Consider the following 20,512-nt stretch of genomic DNA (forward strand, 5'->3'; position numbering starts at 1 on the left):
AAACAGTTGCATAGTTCTTAAATCAGTATTATAACAAACATGATTGTGTAGTAGTAATATGTCCATGTAGTACGTTTTGAATTTTTCATTTTAATTTAGAAAAATAGATCTAAACTTTAAATCTTTTTTCTTATATATAAGTGTAACTCACCTCAAAATCTTTTTGCTTAGAATAAGATGAATGGAGATTGCTTGCAGTTAATGAATTGAAAACCCATATACTAAGATGTGGGATTTTGGTATTCTGAATTTGATGTTAATGGTGATGGGCCCATAATAATTATCAACCCATCATTCTAGGACAAATATACAAGAAAATGAAATGTCAAGGGGAAACTCGTGATCAAATTTATGGTGACAAAATTAGGTGGGTATGTTTGACAAGTCTACTTCCAAATTTCGATATCATAAATATAAAAATGTAATTTGTTACGGGATAATTAAGTAGGTTATATTGTAGTGCAATTTCTCATATATATATATATATGGTTGTGTTAAAAATATAACCATTCTTAAGTGTAGAACCTAAGACTCTACATATTTTATTCATTGGATGAGGAAAAAATGACGGTCAAGATTAAAAATCATACACATTAGACTATGTTTTCACGACATTCTGGACTCAACATGTGAAAAAACTCACATGTTGATGGAAGAATAATGTAACGAAGAAGAGTCCATGCATGCTTTATTTTTTCACTTCTCTGCATTCACCCATTAATAATAGTTTTGGTTGTAATGGGAAGTTGCTGTGCAAATCAACACCATTGGATTAAAAGATCTAACGACCTCCGTTTGACATTTGTTCTACGTTTAAGAATGATTCTACGTTTAAGAACATATTGTTTCGACGCTTCCGCATTCTAACGGAATCATAAATACCCAAAGTACCCTTCAGTTGTCCAGATTCCAACATGGCCACTATCCATTCCGACGCTGCGAATTCCTTTTCTACCCTTGTTCTAGAACTCGTGACAAAAAAATCTAAAAATAAAATTGCACCGCCCAAAAAAGACAAAAAGAATTATCTAATCGCCGCTGTTACTTCCATCCGGCGGAGCCCTTTACCGTTCAGCTCGCTCTTCAAGACCCCAGGTCGGCTCGAGATTTCGCTCTCCGCGTCGGAATATGGGAGCTCCAGGGCTTATTTAATAGATCTATTACTTTTTATCGATTTTTCGGAATTTTGCTTGGATTTCTAGGGATTTTGTTCGGTTTTGGTATTGGTCATTTATGGAATTTTGGTTTGAATTTTGACCGAGGAGCATTCGGAACACTGCGATCTGAGTTTGAATTGAAGATACTGGTTATACGAGGCAAAGTTCCGGGTGCTTTTTTGGGTTTAAGGCTTTGGATCGGCGGTTAGGGTTTTGATTGTGGGTGTTGCTTGATTCTGGGCTGAGATTAGCTTATGTTGGATTAGGTTTAGGGTTCTGAGGGATAGAGATATGGTTGGATCGGAAAGTTTGAGCTCATTGCCTTCTCTGTCGCCTCCGCCGGCAGAGAAAAAGCAGCCGCCAAAGCAGTGGGGAGTAACCAAACCCTTGTCGCTAGCTGGGCCGATTGATGCCGATGTTCAGAGGAACAAGGAGTTGGAGAAGGTTTGTTGCATTCTGTGCTTGCTATGACTTAAATTTACCGTGGTTGCTGATTGTTTTGTGGGATTCTCATGAAATGGGGCTTTATTTCTGTTTGATTTTAGTTTTTGGTTGAGTTGGGGCTTTACGAGAGTGCAGAAGAATCTGCCAAAAGGGAAGCAGTTCTTGCGCTACTTAAGCAGGTACTGATGTAAATAAATGCTACTACTATTAATGCAGGTTTCAAATAATCTAATTTTCTCTGGATTAATTTCCATAGAACTATGTGATAGTATTAATTTTTTTCTGGAGCAAGGCGTGCCGTACTGCTTTGTGTATTGTGACATTGCTAATTATAGTAAATGTAGTTGAATGGAATGTGGAGTGTAGTGGTTGTTTAAATCTCTGAATTTTATGTAAGGAAGGTTTCAGTATTGACTGTACTGGTGTACTTGTTTGCTGATTCAGTGGCCCTGTGTGGTAGATGTCCTCAGTGATAGTCTGATTGTTCTATTAATATTCTCTGACTAGCTTTTTGAGTTGTGTTTGAAGGCTTCAAGCTACTGGACTTGCTCTGTAGAGGTAGACCTTAGTAAACTTGAACGTGTGGTGTAATTTCGCTTGTATGGTTTGGGATATTAGCCTTATTAGTTGCTAACTTAGTGGCCATTTCTCTGTGTTTGTTTATTGACCACTGGCTAGAAGGTTGCTTGCCATCTAAAGTAGACCAAACTATGTACATATCAGTTAATGGTTCAGCTTTGCCAATGGACGGAAGTAGAGGCGCGTGTGCTCAGCTTGTAGTAAAAAATAGATGAATTTCTTACTCCAATAAATAACTAAAATGAATCTAGTGAATTCCCAATCTGCTGTGCCTCCCATATGGTGCAATTATGGTCCTTGCAATTGGTCATCCGTAGTAGGAAAAGAAATGATATCCAGTTAAGAAAAATATTTTTTAAGTTGATTATAAGCAGCGTTAGCTTATGCTAGTTTAAAGCTCCCAGCTGAATTGTCGGATGTTGAATAGCTTATTACTTTAGTTTCTAGTTTTTGAGCGAGTTGATGCAGATTCATATGATCATTTCTATGTTTTGTTCTATCTATAATACATTTTTTGTCTTATTGGATAGTAGTGTTGCTTGTAAGTTACTCCCTCCATCCCAGAAAATTTTCACATTTTTCCATTTTCGTCCATCCCACGAAATTTGTCACATTTCACTTTTTACCATTTTTGGTAGTGGACCCCATATTCCACTAACTCATTCTCACTCACTTTCAATTTTATAAAACTAATATATAAAAGTAGGACCCACATCCACTAACCTTTTCAACTCACTTTCCATTACATTTCTTAAAACTCGTGCCCTGTCAAAGTGTGACAAATTTATGGGACGGAGGGAGTAGTAAGTAAGTTGATGCATGTAATCGGTAGTGTTCTTCATTCCAATTTTAACTTAATTGTATTCTTAATTTTCTATTGTAGATTGTGAAAGATTGGGTGAAAGAGCTTACTCGGTTGAGGGGATACACCGATCAAATGGTGGAAGATGCCAATGCTGTTATTTTTACTTTTGGTTCTTATAGACTTGGTGTAAGGAGCTTATATACATAATTGGATTTTTCCATCATTTACAGCATTTGATTTTGCTTTTCAGTTGAAGCCGGAGTATTTTCAGAAAGAATCTCCTTATGTATCTTTTGAAGGGAAGTACTGAAGAAATTGTAACTTCTGAAAATGATTTTGAAAAATGGTGCAGCTTGCTTGAGGGGCTTTATAAATGTTGTACGTGGTTTGGAAGGTTATAATATCTCAATTGTAACTATTAGAGGATTGAATATTGATACATCATAAAGTCCAATCTGGGATTGGAAAAAAGCACTACCAAGATCTTAAGTAAAATTATGCTGGCCGTATCTGATGCATGTACAGTTGCTGCGTATGCAACGATTTATCGATTTTTTTTATCATGCATATTTTAGCAATTTGAAAATCTAGATATTCTATAATGTAGTTCTTGTTAGTGCTTTCTCTTATTTTCCCTTCAATTATTTTATAAATAGATCTTTCACTTGAGTATTTTCAATGCAAATCTTGTGGCATCTAGTTTCTCTGCTAAATTAATTTTGGTTTCTTTTACCAGGTCCATGGCCCTGGTGCAGACATTGATACTTTGTGTATTGGACCATCCTATGTCAACCGAGAGGTACAATGTGAAGATTTTCCTATTCTGGACCTGGTGTTTATATTAGTGTATTTGCTCATCAGATATTTTACTTACAGGACGACTTCTTTTTTGTACTTCATAACATTTTGGCTAAGATGGAAGAAGTTTCTGAACTTCATCCAGTACCCGATGCTCACGTCCCTGTTATGAAATTCAAGCTTGATGGAATATCAATTGATCTTTTGTATGCAAGTATTTCACTCTTGGTCATTCCAGATGTGAGTTTTTTATTTATTTTTTTCAAAATAGTTGCAAAATTCTTCCCTGTGCATGCTTTTACTGCTACAGTTTTCCACATATGATTCATTTTGCTTCCTAATGTCTGATACCTGACTTATTAGATCAGTACTGGTTCAGTTTGAAAAGTTTTGTTGATACTCTTATGCGGTTTTTACTATGCTATTGTGTCCAAAAATAGAAAAAATTTCAGCTACTTTTTCTCTGCATGCGACCAATGCTTACCTGCATTATTTTATTTATTCTGATTTCTTTTATAGTTCATATTTGCTATCATAAGTTGAATTGCTAAATGAGCCAAAGAATTCGGCATTCAGCTAGTGTTGCATGCTCATCACACAGGCATGGTAGTTGTACCCAGCTTTTGAGTAAATAGGCATGTTCTTACAATTTTACATTATTGATGTTAGTTTAATACGATTGTATGCAGGATTTGGACATCTCAAACATCTCTGTGCTGTATGACATAGACGAACCAACTGTTCGTAGTCTTAATGGATGCCGAGTAGCTGATCAAATTCTCAAACTTGTTCCAAATGTCAAGGTACCTTTATAAGTAAAACATGAATGTGGTCTACCCATTGTTCTTGTTTTTATGAGTTCCCCTTTCCATGTCTGTTACTTATTCTCGTATCTTATTAACATGCAATCTCAGAACTTCCGGATTACTCTGCAATGCCTAAAGTTCTGGGCTAAGAGACGTGGTGTTTATTCAAATGTAAGTTGTGTTTTCTGTAAAATACCTAATGCTGTACAATCTCTGTGAAAGAGTTGGTAAATCTGTTTACGTATGCAATACATCCCTTTCCATTGCAGGTGATGGGTTTTCTTGGTGGTGTGAACTGGGCAATTCTCGTTGCTCGGTTATGCCAGTTTTATCCAAAAGCAAATCCTAGCATGCTTGTTTCTCGTTTCTTCAGAGTGTATACGTTGTGGCGCTGGCCAAATCCTGTGATGCTTAGTGCAATTGAGGATAATGAACTTGGGTTTTCTGTGTGGGATCCTCGTAAGAATCCTTGGGATCGAAATCATCTCATGCCAATCATAACCCCTGCCTACCCATGCATGAACTCCAGTTACAATGTTTCATCCAGTACTCTTCGGGTTATGGCAGAACAGTTTCAGTTTGCCAAAGAGATCTGTGAGGTAGGATATTGTTCAACTTTTTGATATTAACACTTTGCAGTGTCATAGTGGTCTTTTACAACTTCTGCATTGTAATCATTTGACTTTGATTTGTATCTACAGGATATTGAGCTGAATAAGCTGCAGTGGAATGCTTTATTTGAACAGTATTTATTCTTTGAGAGCTATAAAAATTATCTACAGGTCGACATCATTGCTTCCGATCTTGATGACTTGCGTTCTTGGAGAGGCTGGGTTGAATCCCGTCTGAGACAGTTAACTTTGATGGTAATGTCTCTCTTGTTTTGGTTTCCTAGAAGCTTTAACGGTGTGGTTACTTTTATCGAGGTTTTCTTCTCCTATTTTTGGTTTTCATTGGACGCAGATAGAGCGGGATACGACTGGGAAGTTACAGTGTCATCCTTACCCACATGATTATGTTGATTCCTCAAAGCAGTGTGCTCATTGTGTCTTTTTCATGGGCTTACAAAGGAAGCAAGGGGAGGTTATTCAGGAAGGCCAACAGTTTGACATCCGTAAGACTGTTGATGAATTTAGACATCATATAAAATCATACGTGTACTGGAAGCCTGGGATGGATATATATGTTTCTCATGTTCGTAGAAAGCAAATTCCTTCTTATGTGTTTCCAGAGGGCTACAAACGAAGTCGACATACGAGATCATTGAGTCAGCAACAAGTTGAAAAGAATTCTAGTGAAGGTAGCGAGGGCTGCAGACCAGAATCTGCTGAGAGGATCCCAAAACGAAAGAAGGGCTGTGATGGATCAGAGGTGGACGGAAGTCCTGAGAAAAGACCCTCCATTAGTCCTCAGAGGCAGGTTTCAGTCTCGCCGGAATTTATTTGTTCGAGAGATTCATTGAGTGGCAGTTGCTCTCTGCTGTTCGAAAAAACAAAGGAGAAGCCATCGGTGATGGTAGAATCTCTCCTTGTGAATGAAATGGCCAAAGAAGTAGTTCTTGTGGTTACAGAGGATGTGCAAACCAAATCTAATGGAAATGACTTGCAGTTTGATGATTGTGATAAAGAGATGAATCCAAACCCGATACAGATGCAGTCAAACCAGGGGATGCATTGTACAGAATTTTCTGATGCTAGCTACATCCCAAGTTCTGGCACTAGTCAACATTTGAGCAGCAGTAATAGTATGGAGATTGATAATGAAGGATCTTCACTGGATAGATCACGCGAAGATAATGCACAGCTGCTTATGGATAATGGATGTGAGAATGGTGCTTCTATTCTTGGGGATGGACTACGGGAGGAGTTAGAGGTTTTGGATATAAGTTTCTTTGTCCCTTATATGTTTTACTACTATTACATTGTTTACATTTCTCCACACATTTGCTATTTACCATGTACCATTTTGGGGAATTCTTGCCCGACTATTGTATCATTATTATTTTTTAGTTTTATTTGTTTAACACAGTTGATGATCTTGTTTGCTTTGTTTTCATGAAGCCTAACGAAGCGCTTTGTTTTCATGAAGCCTAACGAAGCGCTTGCAATGGTTCTCATATCTGGAGAGGGAGTTGGGTCCGAACCTGTTGAGAAGAACGCCGTGAGGCATGTTTATAACAATTTGGAAAGTACATGTACTTTTTTTATTACCACTATACAATACTCTCTTTATGCTTCTTTGTCTTGGTTACTTTTGTCTATTAATGCAACAACAGGCTGAGTCTCACTTCAACTGCCTGAGTGTGAAGAAGATAGGAAGGAGTCTCACTTCACCGCCTGAATGAAGAAGATATGTACCTACCTGGACGGGTGTCACGTAACTGAAAGCCAGCAACTCGGGTAAGTACCGTATTCATTGCTGGCTTTCATATGTTTCTTAATCTTCAGGGTGAAGTCTTGAGAGGAAAACCGAGTAGCGTCAATTCAAAGAAACCCTGTAGACATTTTTACATTGTGTGTATAGTTTTCGGACTAAAGGGTTCCATGGTGCAAAAGTAATGCCGTTTCTCGCCCAGAAAGAGACATAATCCTATACTTATTTCGTTAACTATGCGAAGATTTGTATTGCGTGGTTGTTGAAGGTAGTGAGATATATAATGATACCGTTAATGAGAGCGTTTGTTTGTATTGTCTGGGGGATTTTTTTTTACAAGGGTAGTAGGGTGGAGCATTTCATTGCCTAGTCGATGAGGATTTCGCCTCTGTTTTTCTTGTAATCAATCTTCTAGACTTGAATCTGTATATCGCTAACATATGAAGACATGTTTCTTTATCTTCTCTACACACATCATTTTACCCATCACTTCTTGTTATTTATGTCATATTTGTTCAGTTTCAGTCTAATTCTTTTGGTGAAATAGGAGTTTGTTATAAACCAAAAATTCGTTCATATATTGAATTTCCTAGCTGTATATGGTCGCATCATTCAAATATTGAATTTTATTTTAGTACAACTTTCTCCTCTCTTAAGTTAATGATTCATTACTGTTAGAATTTCATGAAACAGATTCTTGCAAAAATTTTACTCGCCTTTTAGTAGTTGGGTGAGCAGAACGAGCCGAGTAAAGGATGAATGAATCCTACACAAATCTGTAATGGCAAAATTTGAAATTTGACAAAAATATTTAAATCCTGATGAAATATTCGTATAGAAGTCCAAGCATAGAAAAGGTGCAAGTTTTTACAATTAAGGCTTGAGTTTCACCTTAACTACAAAACCCAGGATATGCCAAACGTTTAAACAACATACTGAAGATTTCAGTTATAGTCTTCGACATATACAAGTGAAACCACAAAAACACAATAAAAACGAACATCAGTCCTTTAAAATGTCGAAACCAAGCACAAAGGTAGACGTCCTCGCTACACTTTGATGTTCATGGAGAGCTTCCCCTGTTTGCATATCCATCTACAAAAACAAAATCGATCCGAAAATGGCAACCATTAGCAGCAAGGCGTGACATATCACTTTCCTATTTCTTGTCAGGGCAAGAAAGGAGTTTGATATCAATAGAAACGGAAATACTAGGAAACTCACGAGACAACGTAGGCAATTCCGAACTTTTCAGCACACGAAGCCTCTTCACCGCTGAGATGAACATGCTATGAATAACAAAACATTCAAGAATATATCCAAGTAAGCATTTGAATCCTACTAGAAAAAACATACTACCAAATAGATATTTGGAATGTAACCACAAACATTCATTTTGAAATGCAATCTATGTTCCAAGAGTCAAATGTATTACTACCAAACTGTTTTAGGCAATAACTTCAAAGTTGAGAGCACACTTGTCTAATTTCAAACGCATTAAAGAACTCAAACCAAAGCACAACTAATTCAAACTACATTAAAAGCCAAATGGAAAACATTACTCCTCTTATATAGCAAGTCTGCATTCCTTCATGCTATATAAAAATATAAAATCAAGCCGAATATAAGAGGAACAAACACAATAACATTATTCATGGATGCAAAGATGCTTACTGCCAAGGAACATCCCCAACAAGCATCCTGTCGCCTTCATGATCCTCATACAAGAGGGTATATTCCCCGCTCCCATCCAATAACCCTCCGATCATCTCTCCTCCTTCGCCCTCATCCGTGATCCCACCACCGCAAGATTTCTTCTGCGCTGTAAATACATAAAACAACACAAGAATCAGACACTATCCATTCGAGCTTTGCCTGAGGCAACACAGACAAGTTTGGCAAAATTTGATTTGAGGGATACCTGCAAGAAGGCCTCTGAAGAGCTCATCAACTGCATATGACAGCTTCTCATAGCTGTGGTATGCCTTGAGGTCAATTTTCCTCCCAATGGGGATTCCATCCATGTTGATCTTCACAAAAGGAGTTCTTGAACCGTTTTCGACCGAATTCGAAACCTTGCTCGGAGCAACATCTGGTGAGTCTGAAGCTGGCTTTGAGGCAATATTTTTTCTGAATGATCGAATTGGAGGCCACCCCACCACTGAAGCAGGAGCAGTTCTATTTTTTGCATCATTAGTAAAAGGATAGAGTTAATACAAGATTCTTAAATAACTGAATTAAAAGATCATGAGATATAATTGCCAAGAATCTTGAGAATTGGCAAGGGTTTGAGCCTTTCACAGAAAGGGAAATCACAATAAATGAAGGTAAAACAAAAATTGCCAAATGCAAGGACCACAAAATAAACATGAACAAATAAATGCAGGGACAGATAAAAGAGAAAGGTAGAGAATATACTCTTTCACAAAAGGCAAAAAAAAACAGTAGAAATAGGCAAAAGGGAAAGGGGCACCTTTTCTGAGCAGTTTTGTGCACAGCTGTATTTGCTGCTGAAAATGCCTTCTTTTCTGCTGCAGTCTGCTCTGCTGCTGCCCTATTGCTACAGGACTGAGGGGATTCCTTGCTGACAGCAACCTGTCCCTGACCATGTTGAAGATGGAGATATGAAGGATGGAGGTGGTGCTGCTGCCATGGAGATGGAGGCTTCAAGACTGTATTTTGAGGACAAGGGCTTGCTGGAAAGTAGCCTAGAGAGAGGAGTCTATCCCTCTCCCTCTCTCCACAAGTGGCGGTGCTACTTTCTTTGATGGTCCATTCTCCCCCCGGTGGACCAAGCCTCAGCTCAAGCTTTCTCTCCACTGAGATTCCATGGCTTCTTTCATCTCCCCTTTTTGTTGCCCATTTCGGAATCAAATCCAGCAACTGAGGACACCCTTCATCTTCCCTTGAATAATCCCCCATCAAGAAAGAGATGTGTATGGCTATGTGAGAAGCTATGCAAACAAGAACACGATAAAGATCGAAGCTTTAAAGGGAATGGAGAGAAGGGAGTCTCCAAAGGTTAAACTTATGAGAGCCCACAAGCTATCTTCTTCGAAGAGAGGAGAATTGTGGTTGCGGACAAGAAGTAACCTTTTTGAAGAAAAGATTAATGATGGAAAAGAAATGAAGCGGAAAGAGATGTAATATAGAATTATGCAGCACACTTTTGAGCGTGCTCAGTGTTGGGTCGTGATACCGCCGATCTCACACACGCACGAACGAGGAAATAAAGCACGCAAACGATATAACGTGGTTCGGTGATAATCCACCTACGTCCACGGAGAAGATGACCGGAATCTTATTGATGGAACTCTCAATACAAGAACTTCACACTCACAATCTATCACTCTAAGCAAACGCTAGCTAGTGCAAGAATTCTCTTCTAATTGTGTGTGTAATCTGTGTTCTGCGTCTCTCACTACTGAGCTCTATCGAGCTATTTATACAAGATGCAATCAAGAAATAAAATCCAACTAACTCTATTTCCCAAAGTTAGTTATAACCGCTGCTCGGCTAAAACCGAACTGCCATTCTTGGTTAGCAACCGAACTGCATTTCTCGGCTATCAACCGAACTGCCATTTTTGGTTAGCAACCGAACTGCATTTCTCGGCTATCAACCGAACTGCCTTTCTCGGTTATCTTAAAAGCCGAGCTTTATTTCTTGATCTCTTCTCGGAGCTGCCGAGGCTCCACCACTCGATCACAACCGGACTCAAAGCCGAGCTTCATTTCCGAGCTCAGAAGCCGAGCTCCAGTAGTTTGCATGGACACACTTTCACAAATCTCCACCTTGTCCTTGCAAAACTCCATCAATATCTGGATTCCCTTCTCAATCCTTGTTACAAGCTTCAACACTCCACAATCTCAACCAACTTCAAACAATGTTTGAATTTCGAAGTTGGCAGAGATTTTGTCAACATGTCTGATGCATTTTCTTCGGTAGGAACTTTCACCACATTGATCTTTCCACTTTGAATCTCATCTCTGATGAAGTGTCTCCTCACATCTATATGCTTCGACCTCTCATGGAACATTTGATGTTTTGCTAAACATATAGCCGAGTTGCTGTCACAGTTAATCTTCACTGCTCCCAGCTTCATTCCTAAATCTTCCAAGATTCCTTGCAACCATTTTCCTTCCTTTGCAGCCTCAGTCAGAGAAATATACTCAGCTTCGGTTGTGGACAGTGCAACCACAGACTGCAAATTTGATTTCCAGCTGATTGCTGTGCCATATAGTGTGAAGATGTAACCACTCTGAGACTTTCTGTTGTCTAAGTTAGCCGCATAATCCGAGTCACAGAATCCTTCTAGGACTTCCCTCTCCTCAGACCAAACTCCACCACCAAACTTCAAGCCAACCATGACAGACCCTTTCAGATATTTCAGAATCCACTTTAGTGCTGCCCAGTGATCCCTACCTGGATCAGCCATATATCTGCTTGCAACGCTTATGGCATGAGCCACATCCGGCCTTGTACATATCATCAAGTACATCACACTTCCCACTATATTTGCATAGGGTATCCTGCTCATCTCTTCTCTATCTTCAGCTGTCTTTGGCATCTGTTCTTTACTGAGTTTGAAGCAGCTAGCCAATGGAGTGGATACTGACTTTTCACTCCTTACCTGGTATTTTTCTACCACCTTTCTGATATAATCAGCCTGAACCAATTTCAGTTCTTTCTTCTTTCTGTTCCTGACAATATCCATACCCAAGATTCTCTTGGCTTCCCCAAGATCTTTCATATCAAATCTCTGCTTCAACTCCTCCTTGACAGACAGCAGCTCACTTTTGCTTGATCCTGCCAGCAGAATATCATCCACATACAGCAGTAGATAGGCCAGTATTAGATTTCCACTTCTCTTGACATACACGCAGCTATCAAAACTGGATCTCTCAAATGCCATCAATTCCATCTGCTCATGAAACTTCTTGTTCCACTGCCGGCTGCTTTGCTTGAGCCCATATAGGCTTTTCTTTAACAAGCAAACTTTCTTTTCTTCTCCCGGCTTCTCAAAACCCTTAGGCTGCATCATATAGATCGTTTCCTCTAGATCTCCATGCAAAAATGCTGTCTTCACATCAAGTTGATGCAGCTCCCAGTTGAAATGAGCAGTCATGGCCAATAAGATCCGAATGGAAGTGTGCTTCACCACTGGAGAGAACACCTCTGTGTAGTCAATACCCTCTACTTGTGTGAATCCTCTAGCAACCAGCCTTGCCTTAAACCGTATGCTTTCAACTTCCCCCACCTCTACTTTCTTCTTAAACAGCCATTTGCAACTGATCAGCTTCTGAGTCCCTGGATCAGTCACCAAAATCCAAGTCCCATTTTTCAGCAAGGACTCTATTTCTTCTTCCATGGCCTTGATCCATTTCTGACTTTCCTTGCAACTCATGGCTTCTTCATAGGTTGAGGGTTCTGAAAACATGAGTACTTCTGCTACACATAGAGCAAAGAAGCTCATGTCATAATCTGAGAATCTGCTAGGTAGGCCTGCATTTCTTCTTGGATTTCTTCTGGCCCTTTGAGCTGCAGCAGCCTGCTGCACTGGTGACTCCTGCTCACCTGTGTTCTGAGTATGTTGAGAGCTAGTTGCTCCACCTTCTTCTTGATTTCCTGTGATCACAACATCCTCATCAGTGTCTGTTCCAGCAGATTCTCCACCAAACTCAAGGTTTTGCATTTCAGAGCTACTGCCACCACCAGAGGGCTTCCCATCATCTTTAAATGGCATCTCCTCTTCATTGAATGTCACATCTCTGCTCACAATGATATTTCTGCCTTCTCTATCCAAATTCCACAATCTGTATCCTTTTACCCCATCTTGGTATCCCAACAACACACATTTCTTTGCCCTTGGCTCCAATTTACTCTGCTTAATGTGTGCATAAGCAGCACACCCAAACACCTTCAAGGCTGAGTAATCACCTAGGCTTCCATACCATCTTTGATCTGGGGTCTCATTGGATATAGCAGATGATGGACACTTATTGATCAGATTAGCTGCAGTAGAGACAGCCTCTGCCCAGAATCTCTTTGGCATTCCAGAGTAGAATAGCATGCACCTCACCCTTTCTAGCAATGTCCTATTCATTCTTTCTGCCAGCCCGTTCTGTTGAGGATTTCTTGGCACGGTCCTATGCCTTCTTATCCCTTTCACCTTACAGAAACTATCAAACTCCGCAGACAGAAACTCCATGCCATTATCAGTCCTTAGATATTTAAGCACTGAGCCCTTTTCATTCTCATATCTAGCATGCCATTCTCTAAATTTTTCAAAAGCTTGGGACTTCTCTCTTAGAATGTAAATCCACACTTTTCTTGAGTAATCATCTATGATGGAGATGAAATACTTACCTCCACCTATGGATTCAGTTTGGGATGGCCCCCACAAGTCACTGTGGGCATACACAAATGGGGCTGATGAAGTGTGTTTCCCACCAGAAAATGGCAGCTTCTTTGCCTTTCCTAGAATGCAAGATTCACATTTCTTTAGGCTGTCTGATGCACTTAACTTCATCACTCCTTGTTTAGCCAGCTCTCTTATGCCTTTCTCACCCACATGTCCAAGCCTGGCATGCCATAGATGCAGGTCTTCTGTCTGGGCAAGATTCACAGCATCAACCACGGTTTCACCCAGCAAATAGTATAGGCTGTTCTTTCTCTGGGCCTCCATCACAATTCTGGTGCCTTTTGTTACTGTGAGGATCCCATCACCAGAGTTGAATCTGCACCCTTTTGACTCTAGCATTCCAAGAGATATTAAATTTCTCTTGATTTGAGGAATGAATCTGACTTCTGTGAGAGTCTTCATACTCCCATCCTTCATCCTCAATCTGATGTTCCCAATGCCCTTGACATTGCACACTTGATCATTTCCTAGCATCACTGATCCTTCCCAAGCTGATAATTCTTGGAACCAAGATTTGTGTGAGCAAATGTGGAAGGAGCACCCTGAATCCATGATCCAGCATTCTTCAATCTTGGCCCCTGAGTGGATATTCAAAGCTTCATTATCTTCAACATCCTGAGCCAGATCAGCAGTCTCTATGTTCCCAGCCTTTTCTTGCTCTTGTTTCCTCTTCCAAGCAAAACAATGCTTCTTTAAATGGCCCGGTTTCTTACAGTAGTGACAGCTTCTCTTCTCCTTCCATACTCCACCTTCTTCCTTCTTCTGGAACTTCTTCTTGGAACCCCTTTTATTCTGATTATTTTTCACATGCAGACTCTCAGCTACTGGATCAGTTTGTTTGTTATTAGCCTTCTGCGATTCCTTCATCTTCAATGCAGAATGAATCTCTTCATAGGTGACCTTGGTTTCTCTTCCAAGAAGCACTGCATCCTTGAAGTGCTCATAACTTTTAGGCAGGGAATTGAGCAACATCAATGCCTTATCCTCATCTTTAATGACCTCATCGATATTCTCAAGATCATCTATGCATTTCCCAAACTCCTCGAGCTGTTCAGAAATGCTCTTCCCATCTGAAAACTTGAAAGCAAGAAGCCTTTGCTTCAAATGTAACCGGTTCGCCAGAGACTTGGTCATGTACAATGACTCAAGTTTCCCCCATACTCCTGCAGCCGTCTCCTCCTTGGAAACTTCCCTTAGCACCCTGTCCGTGAGGTTCAAGATCAGGGTGCTATAAGCCTTATACTGCATATCTTGAAGCCTTTGCTTCTCCTTTTCATCAGCATCAGGTTTGCCTTCTTTAGCGTCACCTTCATTCTTCAAGATATCCCATAGGCCTTGCTGCATCAAGATGGCCTTCATCTTCAGCCTCCACAGCCCAAAATCGTTTCTCCCGGTGAACTTTTCCACCTCGAACTTGGCTGTAGACATTTCTCAAAACGAGCGGTGGGCAATCGCCAAGATCAGCTTATACAACGGAACCTCTAGACACGAACTCACCCAGAAACCAATCAATCGGCAAATCGTGGAAGTCTTCCCACAGACGGCGCCACTTGTTGGGTCGTGATACCGCCGATCTCACACACGCACGAACGAGGAAATAAAGCACGCAAACGATATAACGTGGTTCGGTGATAATCCACCTACGTCCACGGAGAAGATGACCGGAATCTTATTGATGGAACTCTCAATACAAGAACTTCACACTCACAATCTATCACTCTAAGCAAACGCTAGCTAGTGCAAGAATTCTCTTCTAATTGTGTGTGTAATCTGTGTTCTGCGTCTCTCACTACTGAGCTCTATCGAGCTATTTATACAAGATGCAATCAAGAAATAAAATCCAACTAACTCTATTTCCCAAAGTTAGTTATAACCGCTGCTCGGCTAAAACCGAACTGCCATTCTTGGTTAGCAACCGAACTGCATTTCTCGGCTATCAACCGAACTGCCATTTTTGGTTAGCAACCGAACTGCATTTCTCGGCTATCAACCGAACTGCCTTTCTCGGTTATCTTAAAAGCCGAGCTTTATTTCTTGATCTCTTCTCGGAGCTGCCGAGGCTCCACCACTCGATCACAACCGGACTCAAAGCCGAGCTTCATTTCCGAGCTCAGAAGCCGAGCTCCAGTAGTTTGCATGGACACACTTTCACACTCAGTTTCAGCAATAGTGGGCTTTTTTTTCAATCATCACATCACCAATATTTTCTCTCTCTTGAAATCTTTTTACAATAATAAAAGGAGAGAGATATCGTACAAAGCAGAGAGATTCCCTCCTCTTAAAGCAGTCTCCAAAACTGGAAACGGAATTACCACAAAATACACGCAACCAACTAGGTCACACACACTACAACAATGTCTCTGATGCATTTAGCAAGCGAAAGCGTGCTGATTTTCACCTCTTTCTTCAATACTATAATGACAAAATTCCTTTACTTTACTTAATCAAGACTGCAACTTTATTATAAAACCATTCAAGATTAATGGATTGGATGCATAATTGTGGTAAATTAAACAAAGCCCTCTTAATTTTGTGGTAAAAAGTTGAGATCTTTAACATAAACAGATAGCCCTCGTGATTTCTTGGAACTCACTTCTCAAGAGAGAGAGAGAGAGAAGGGGATTTGCATGATCAATATTTGCAGGCAGAGCAATAAAAACATGCAGATCCTATGATCTTGTCTGCTAGCTACTCCGTCCACAGCCCACTAGAGCTATGATACGATGTGGCCACGGGCTACGGTATGGGCTAAAATAGTCAACCACTGAATTACAGCATCTTTTTTATCCAACGCTTGTTAAGTGAAGATGATACTTCATCATTGATTTTTTTTTACTGTACTATTGTTTGAGGGGAAACTACTAAGTTGAATTGTTGATTTTATCTTTTAGATATATATATAGTACTATTTCGCACAATTTAAGTGTGATTTTGTTTAACAATCTTGCTATTTAATAATGAATAAAATATATTGGTAATGTATTTATGCAAATAAGAATTGCAGCAAGTTTATAATATTTTGTATTTTCTTATTAGTTTGTCAGCTTTGTCATATTTGTAGCCTCTCTGTAACTGAAAATTGCCATTAAGCTCAAAAATTGAAACATAGTAAAAAATTGTTAGTAGTAAAGAAATGCAAAAGCAGCTCAAATATGACTATCCGTGCTAATAAAATATTCAAAGACTAATTTCATAATTCACTCTTGCATAAATTTCCGCTTAACTATATTATGAATCCGTATCATTCATAATTTCGTTTTTTAAAGAGGATCAACAATGGTTCCTCACCTATCTCTCTATATCATTTATAGTTAGTTCCATAAATTATGCATATTTAATGGCATTCTATGTTTTATTCTCCGTATCATGCATTATGAGTGCATGTATCATACTCCATATCATATAGTATTTGTGTTATACTCCATATCATATAGTATTTGTGTTTAACCAAATTTATGATTGATAGCAATGCATTGGTAATATCAAAAACTATTTTTAGTCCAATATAGGTAGGCTTGTTTGATTATTGTTCCCCTAAAGTCAAGCTTACTTGCACCCTATTTATACTGTCCACCACATTATAAAAACAACAAAACATTGCCCAAATTTTACTATCTCCCAAGATTCAAGTTCCATAGTTTCTAAACTTTCTACTAGTTGTAATAAGGAAGAAAGTCAAGAAACTATTAATTTGCACGTGTGGGTTGTTTAAAATTTCAAATAACTAATTTGTTGACCGAAAATTATGTGTTAGTACTACTGTCTACTAAACCATCTATGCCAAATTCAATAACGTGTCACATGTAGATTGAAAATAAGTGTTTCGAAAATACATCAAATTGTTGAGTATATTCTTACTTGATCTAACTTATAATATCGCTAATTTGAATGAGTTCTATAATAATGACAATTCGATATCTCAAGTTACAATGTATGATGAGTATAGTCGTAAAGATGATTATTAAGAATTCTGACAAAATCCTAGATGATTAATAAGAGTAATTTCAGTTTGAATCTTTAATCAACAAAATATTTGGTTCAATAGTAATGTAGTAAATTTAAAATAATTATAGGATAATATAGTCACTGAAATAAGTCTTAAAAATCTAATTTGAAAAAATAAAAACATTGAAATAGACAAAATGTAATTTTGAAGACTAGAGCACGTACAACTAGGGCTGGAGAAAAATACCGAAATACCGGCCTTATCGTACCGAAAAAATATCGAAAATACCGAATTTTTGGTATACCGTGACTTTCGGTACGGTATGATACCTTACCGAAAAATTTTGGTAAGGTAACGGTATGAATTTTCAAATACCGCGGTATACCGCTGCATACCGAAATTCGGTAATACCGTAAATTAAGGTATATACCCTAAACTAAGGTATATACCACAAAAATATAAACACAATTATATATAAAATATATTTTTTATATTTTTAAATTATAAAATCTATTGTGAAATATAAATATAATTATGAATAAATTATATTTAATTTTTTTTTAAAATTATAAAATATAAATAATATTCTAAAAACTCTAATTTTATATTTTAATTGATGTTGAAAGTCAAGTATACCGAACTTCGGTATGGTATACCGAAAATGAGGTACGGTATCGGTATGGAAATTCGTCATACCGAAAATAAGGTATACCGAAGTTCGGTATACCGAAAACTTTGGTAAGGTAAAGGTATGATTTTTTCGCATACCATATTTACGGTATGGTATACGGTATGGTGGTTTCGGTAAGGTATACCGTACCTACCCACCCCTACGTACAACCAAGTGTAAAATGACATGTACAATGGTGCATGTTGCAACCGCCGTGTTCATATGGGATAAAATTGTAGCCGTTCTCAATATATTTCAAACATATTTTCTTTCAAATTCTACGTTAATTTTCTTCTATTTTTTGGGGGAAAAAAAATTCAAAATTCAACCGACACATTTAGCTTAAAGCCAATTCAAGTCGATTGTAGTATATTTAAGTGGTTTCGTCTACCACCCAACAGTATATTGTAAGCGAAGGGTGTCCATTACTATAATTTAGAGTAGCCATAGGGAGGACCCGGTTGGTGGATAAGTCACTTTTGTTTGTCCACAAGTCCACAACCATATTTATTTGGACACTTTTTATTTTTTAATTGCTTGTATATTTTAATTCAATGTGAATAAATGTTATCGGAAATAAAACAAATTGGAAAATGAATTTAAAAAAAATCAAATTTGGACCCAAATATTCGTTGTAATTATAGATATGGGAAAATTATATAACAAACATTTTATAAAAACAATATAAAAACACTGACACCGTCTACTCGGTGGCGTCATCAGAATCTGCCGCTTGTTCTCCATCTTCCACGCTGCCGTCGTCTCCGCACCATGTTCTCAAAACAATAATATAGAGAGTGAAAAATGGATAGAGTGTGAAATTGGGGGTGAAAATGAAGTGCGATTGAGTATTTATTAAAAACAAATGAAAAAAAAATTATTCGAAGTGTCCACCGCTGTGGTCGTCCTCACCAACCGCGTCCAGGTCGACTAGTCGTCCGCCTCTTGTCAGCGGCCGCCGTGTCCCCCTATTGTGGTTACTCTTACTCCCTCTCCCGCCAACAATAGAGTCATTTTTCTATTTTATGAAGTTTCAAGTTAATTAAGTCATTTTTATTTTTAGCAAAAAATAATTCTTTTTTTTTATTATTATCTTTTCATCTCTCTTACTTTACTCTATTTTACTTTTTCTACTGTCCATTTAACACAATATTCATAAACTTCGTGCCGATAAGAAATGCTTCTATTAACCAAGAACGGATGGAAGAGAGTATAAAACAATAAAAATATGTACTGTATAAACTTCATGAATACTCAAACTTTCGTAAATGTGTGGTAGCAGTAAAAGACAAAAATTAATAAGTATAATTGATAATTAGAGTGTAATTAGTAGTAGAAAGTTAATTACTTGTACAAACAACGTAGACGGATGGCGTAAGCATTGGCACATGTTAGTCTAGCTGCTGGGTTTGGACTAACGAGGTCGGCTGCCAGTTTGGATACTCAGAGACGCCACCCTATCCTCTCTGGTGGTCCCCCCTCTCTCCGATCTCCACGTGTCTTACACTTTTAATTCAAGGCCACGTGGAATCACACACGCCGCCGCTATTATTACGAACTGTTCAGGTGCGTTTCTTATGCTACTCGCGGCAGCTGCGTGTGAGGGGCTACGTTGAAAATGGACTCTAGTATTTTTCATATTTTACTCTATACTCTCTCCGTCCACGAAAAATATAGCACATTTGTCATTTTTTTATTATCCACAAAATATATGACACATTCAAAAAGGGAAAGTTTCAACAACTTCTTTCTTACTTTTTTTCTATTCTCTGTTACTAATAATATGAACCCCGCATTCCACTAACACTACTTCTCTCTTACTATTTTCGCTTCTCTCTTAGTTTATCAATTTTATATTAAAACTCGTGTCATTCACAAAGTTCCATATTTTTCATAGAAGGAGGGAGTATGATAATTGTAAATAAAAGAAGTATCATAAATATTTTGGTATGGCTTACAAGATACTCCCTCCGTCCACCATTAGAAGTCCAATTTCTTAGCGCCACGGGTTTTAAGAAATGTTAAGAAATTAAAAGTGAGTGGAGTAGGAGTCTCATTTGTATATGTTTTAAATGAAATGTGAGTGGAATGAGTTACTTGAAAGTGAGATCCTATTACCATTTATGAAAAAGTGAACCGGGACTCCTATTCACGGACAGAGGGAGTATCATATATTCATAATTAAATTATTTGATTTGTACAAATAACTTAGAGCATTTGTAACCGACCGAGTAATCGATCGATCGACATCTATTGCATGAGAAACGACGTGCTGCCCAACATGATTAGCGGTCAGATCAGCAGTCAATCCGCATCTATTGCGACATAAACATTGCGACATAAACTTCTTTCATTCTCTCTCAACTATAAATTTTCTCACTCTACTAATAGAATAAATTCCAATAACAACTCCCCGAACACTTGCGAGTCTTCATTCCCTAGAGGCTAAAATAGTTTTCTTAATTCTACTTTTTAGAATTATGCTTTTTAATTAAGATTTTAATCATGGA

The 20,512-nt window shown here is 38.4% G+C and overlaps 2 protein-coding genes across 12 annotated transcripts; one reads left to right on the plus strand and one right to left on the minus strand.

Moving 5' to 3' along the window:
- Positions 1 to 981: 981 nt before the first annotated feature.
- On the plus strand, positions 982 to 7,448 carry LOC121767489 (nuclear poly(A) polymerase 4-like). 10 transcript variants are annotated; one of them, XR_006043124.1, is made up of 12 exons: positions 983 to 1,601; positions 1,703 to 1,780; positions 3,064 to 3,171; positions 3,722 to 3,784; positions 3,862 to 4,023; positions 4,473 to 4,586; positions 4,698 to 4,760; positions 4,859 to 5,188; positions 5,291 to 5,455; positions 5,553 to 6,461; positions 6,650 to 6,754; positions 6,865 to 6,936. XR_006043124.1 is itself a non-coding variant. In XM_042163761.1 (12 exons), the coding sequence occupies exons 1-12, from the start codon at positions 1,449 to 1,451 to the stop codon at positions 6,867 to 6,869; spliced, it is 2,256 nt and encodes a 751-aa protein (XP_042019695.1). In that variant the 5' UTR covers positions 983 to 1,448; the 3' UTR covers positions 6,870 to 7,448. The 10 variants fall into 10 exon arrangements, 8 of the variants coding, with proteins under 8 accessions (XP_042019695.1, XP_042019696.1, XP_042019694.1 ...); XM_042163761.1 differs by having other exon boundaries at positions 6,678 to 6,783; positions 6,865 to 7,448; XM_042163762.1 differs by having other exon boundaries at positions 6,678 to 6,777; positions 6,865 to 7,448.
- A 324-nt stretch (positions 7,449 to 7,772) lies between these two features.
- LOC121769046 (auxin-responsive protein IAA2-like) lies at positions 7,773 to 10,080 on the minus strand. Of its 2 annotated transcripts, none has more exons than XM_042165704.1 (5): positions 9,436 to 10,080; positions 8,884 to 9,140; positions 8,637 to 8,784; positions 8,187 to 8,237; positions 7,773 to 8,057 (listed from the first exon to the last, which is right to left on the minus strand). In XM_042165704.1, exons 1-5 carry the CDS (start codon positions 9,882 to 9,884, stop codon positions 8,012 to 8,014), a joined length of 951 nt encoding a protein of 316 aa, XP_042021638.1. In that variant the 5' UTR covers positions 9,885 to 10,080; the 3' UTR covers positions 7,773 to 8,011. The 2 variants fall into 2 exon arrangements, with proteins under 2 accessions (XP_042021638.1, XP_042021637.1); XM_042165703.1 differs by having other exon boundaries at positions 8,187 to 8,251.
- Positions 10,081 to 20,512: the final 10,432 nt, after the last annotated feature.

The sequence above is a fragment of the Salvia splendens genome, chromosome 15, assembly GCF_004379255.2.
Source record: "Salvia splendens isolate huo1 chromosome 15, SspV2, whole genome shotgun sequence".
Classification (NCBI taxonomy): Eukaryota; Viridiplantae; Streptophyta; class Magnoliopsida; order Lamiales; family Lamiaceae; genus Salvia; species Salvia splendens.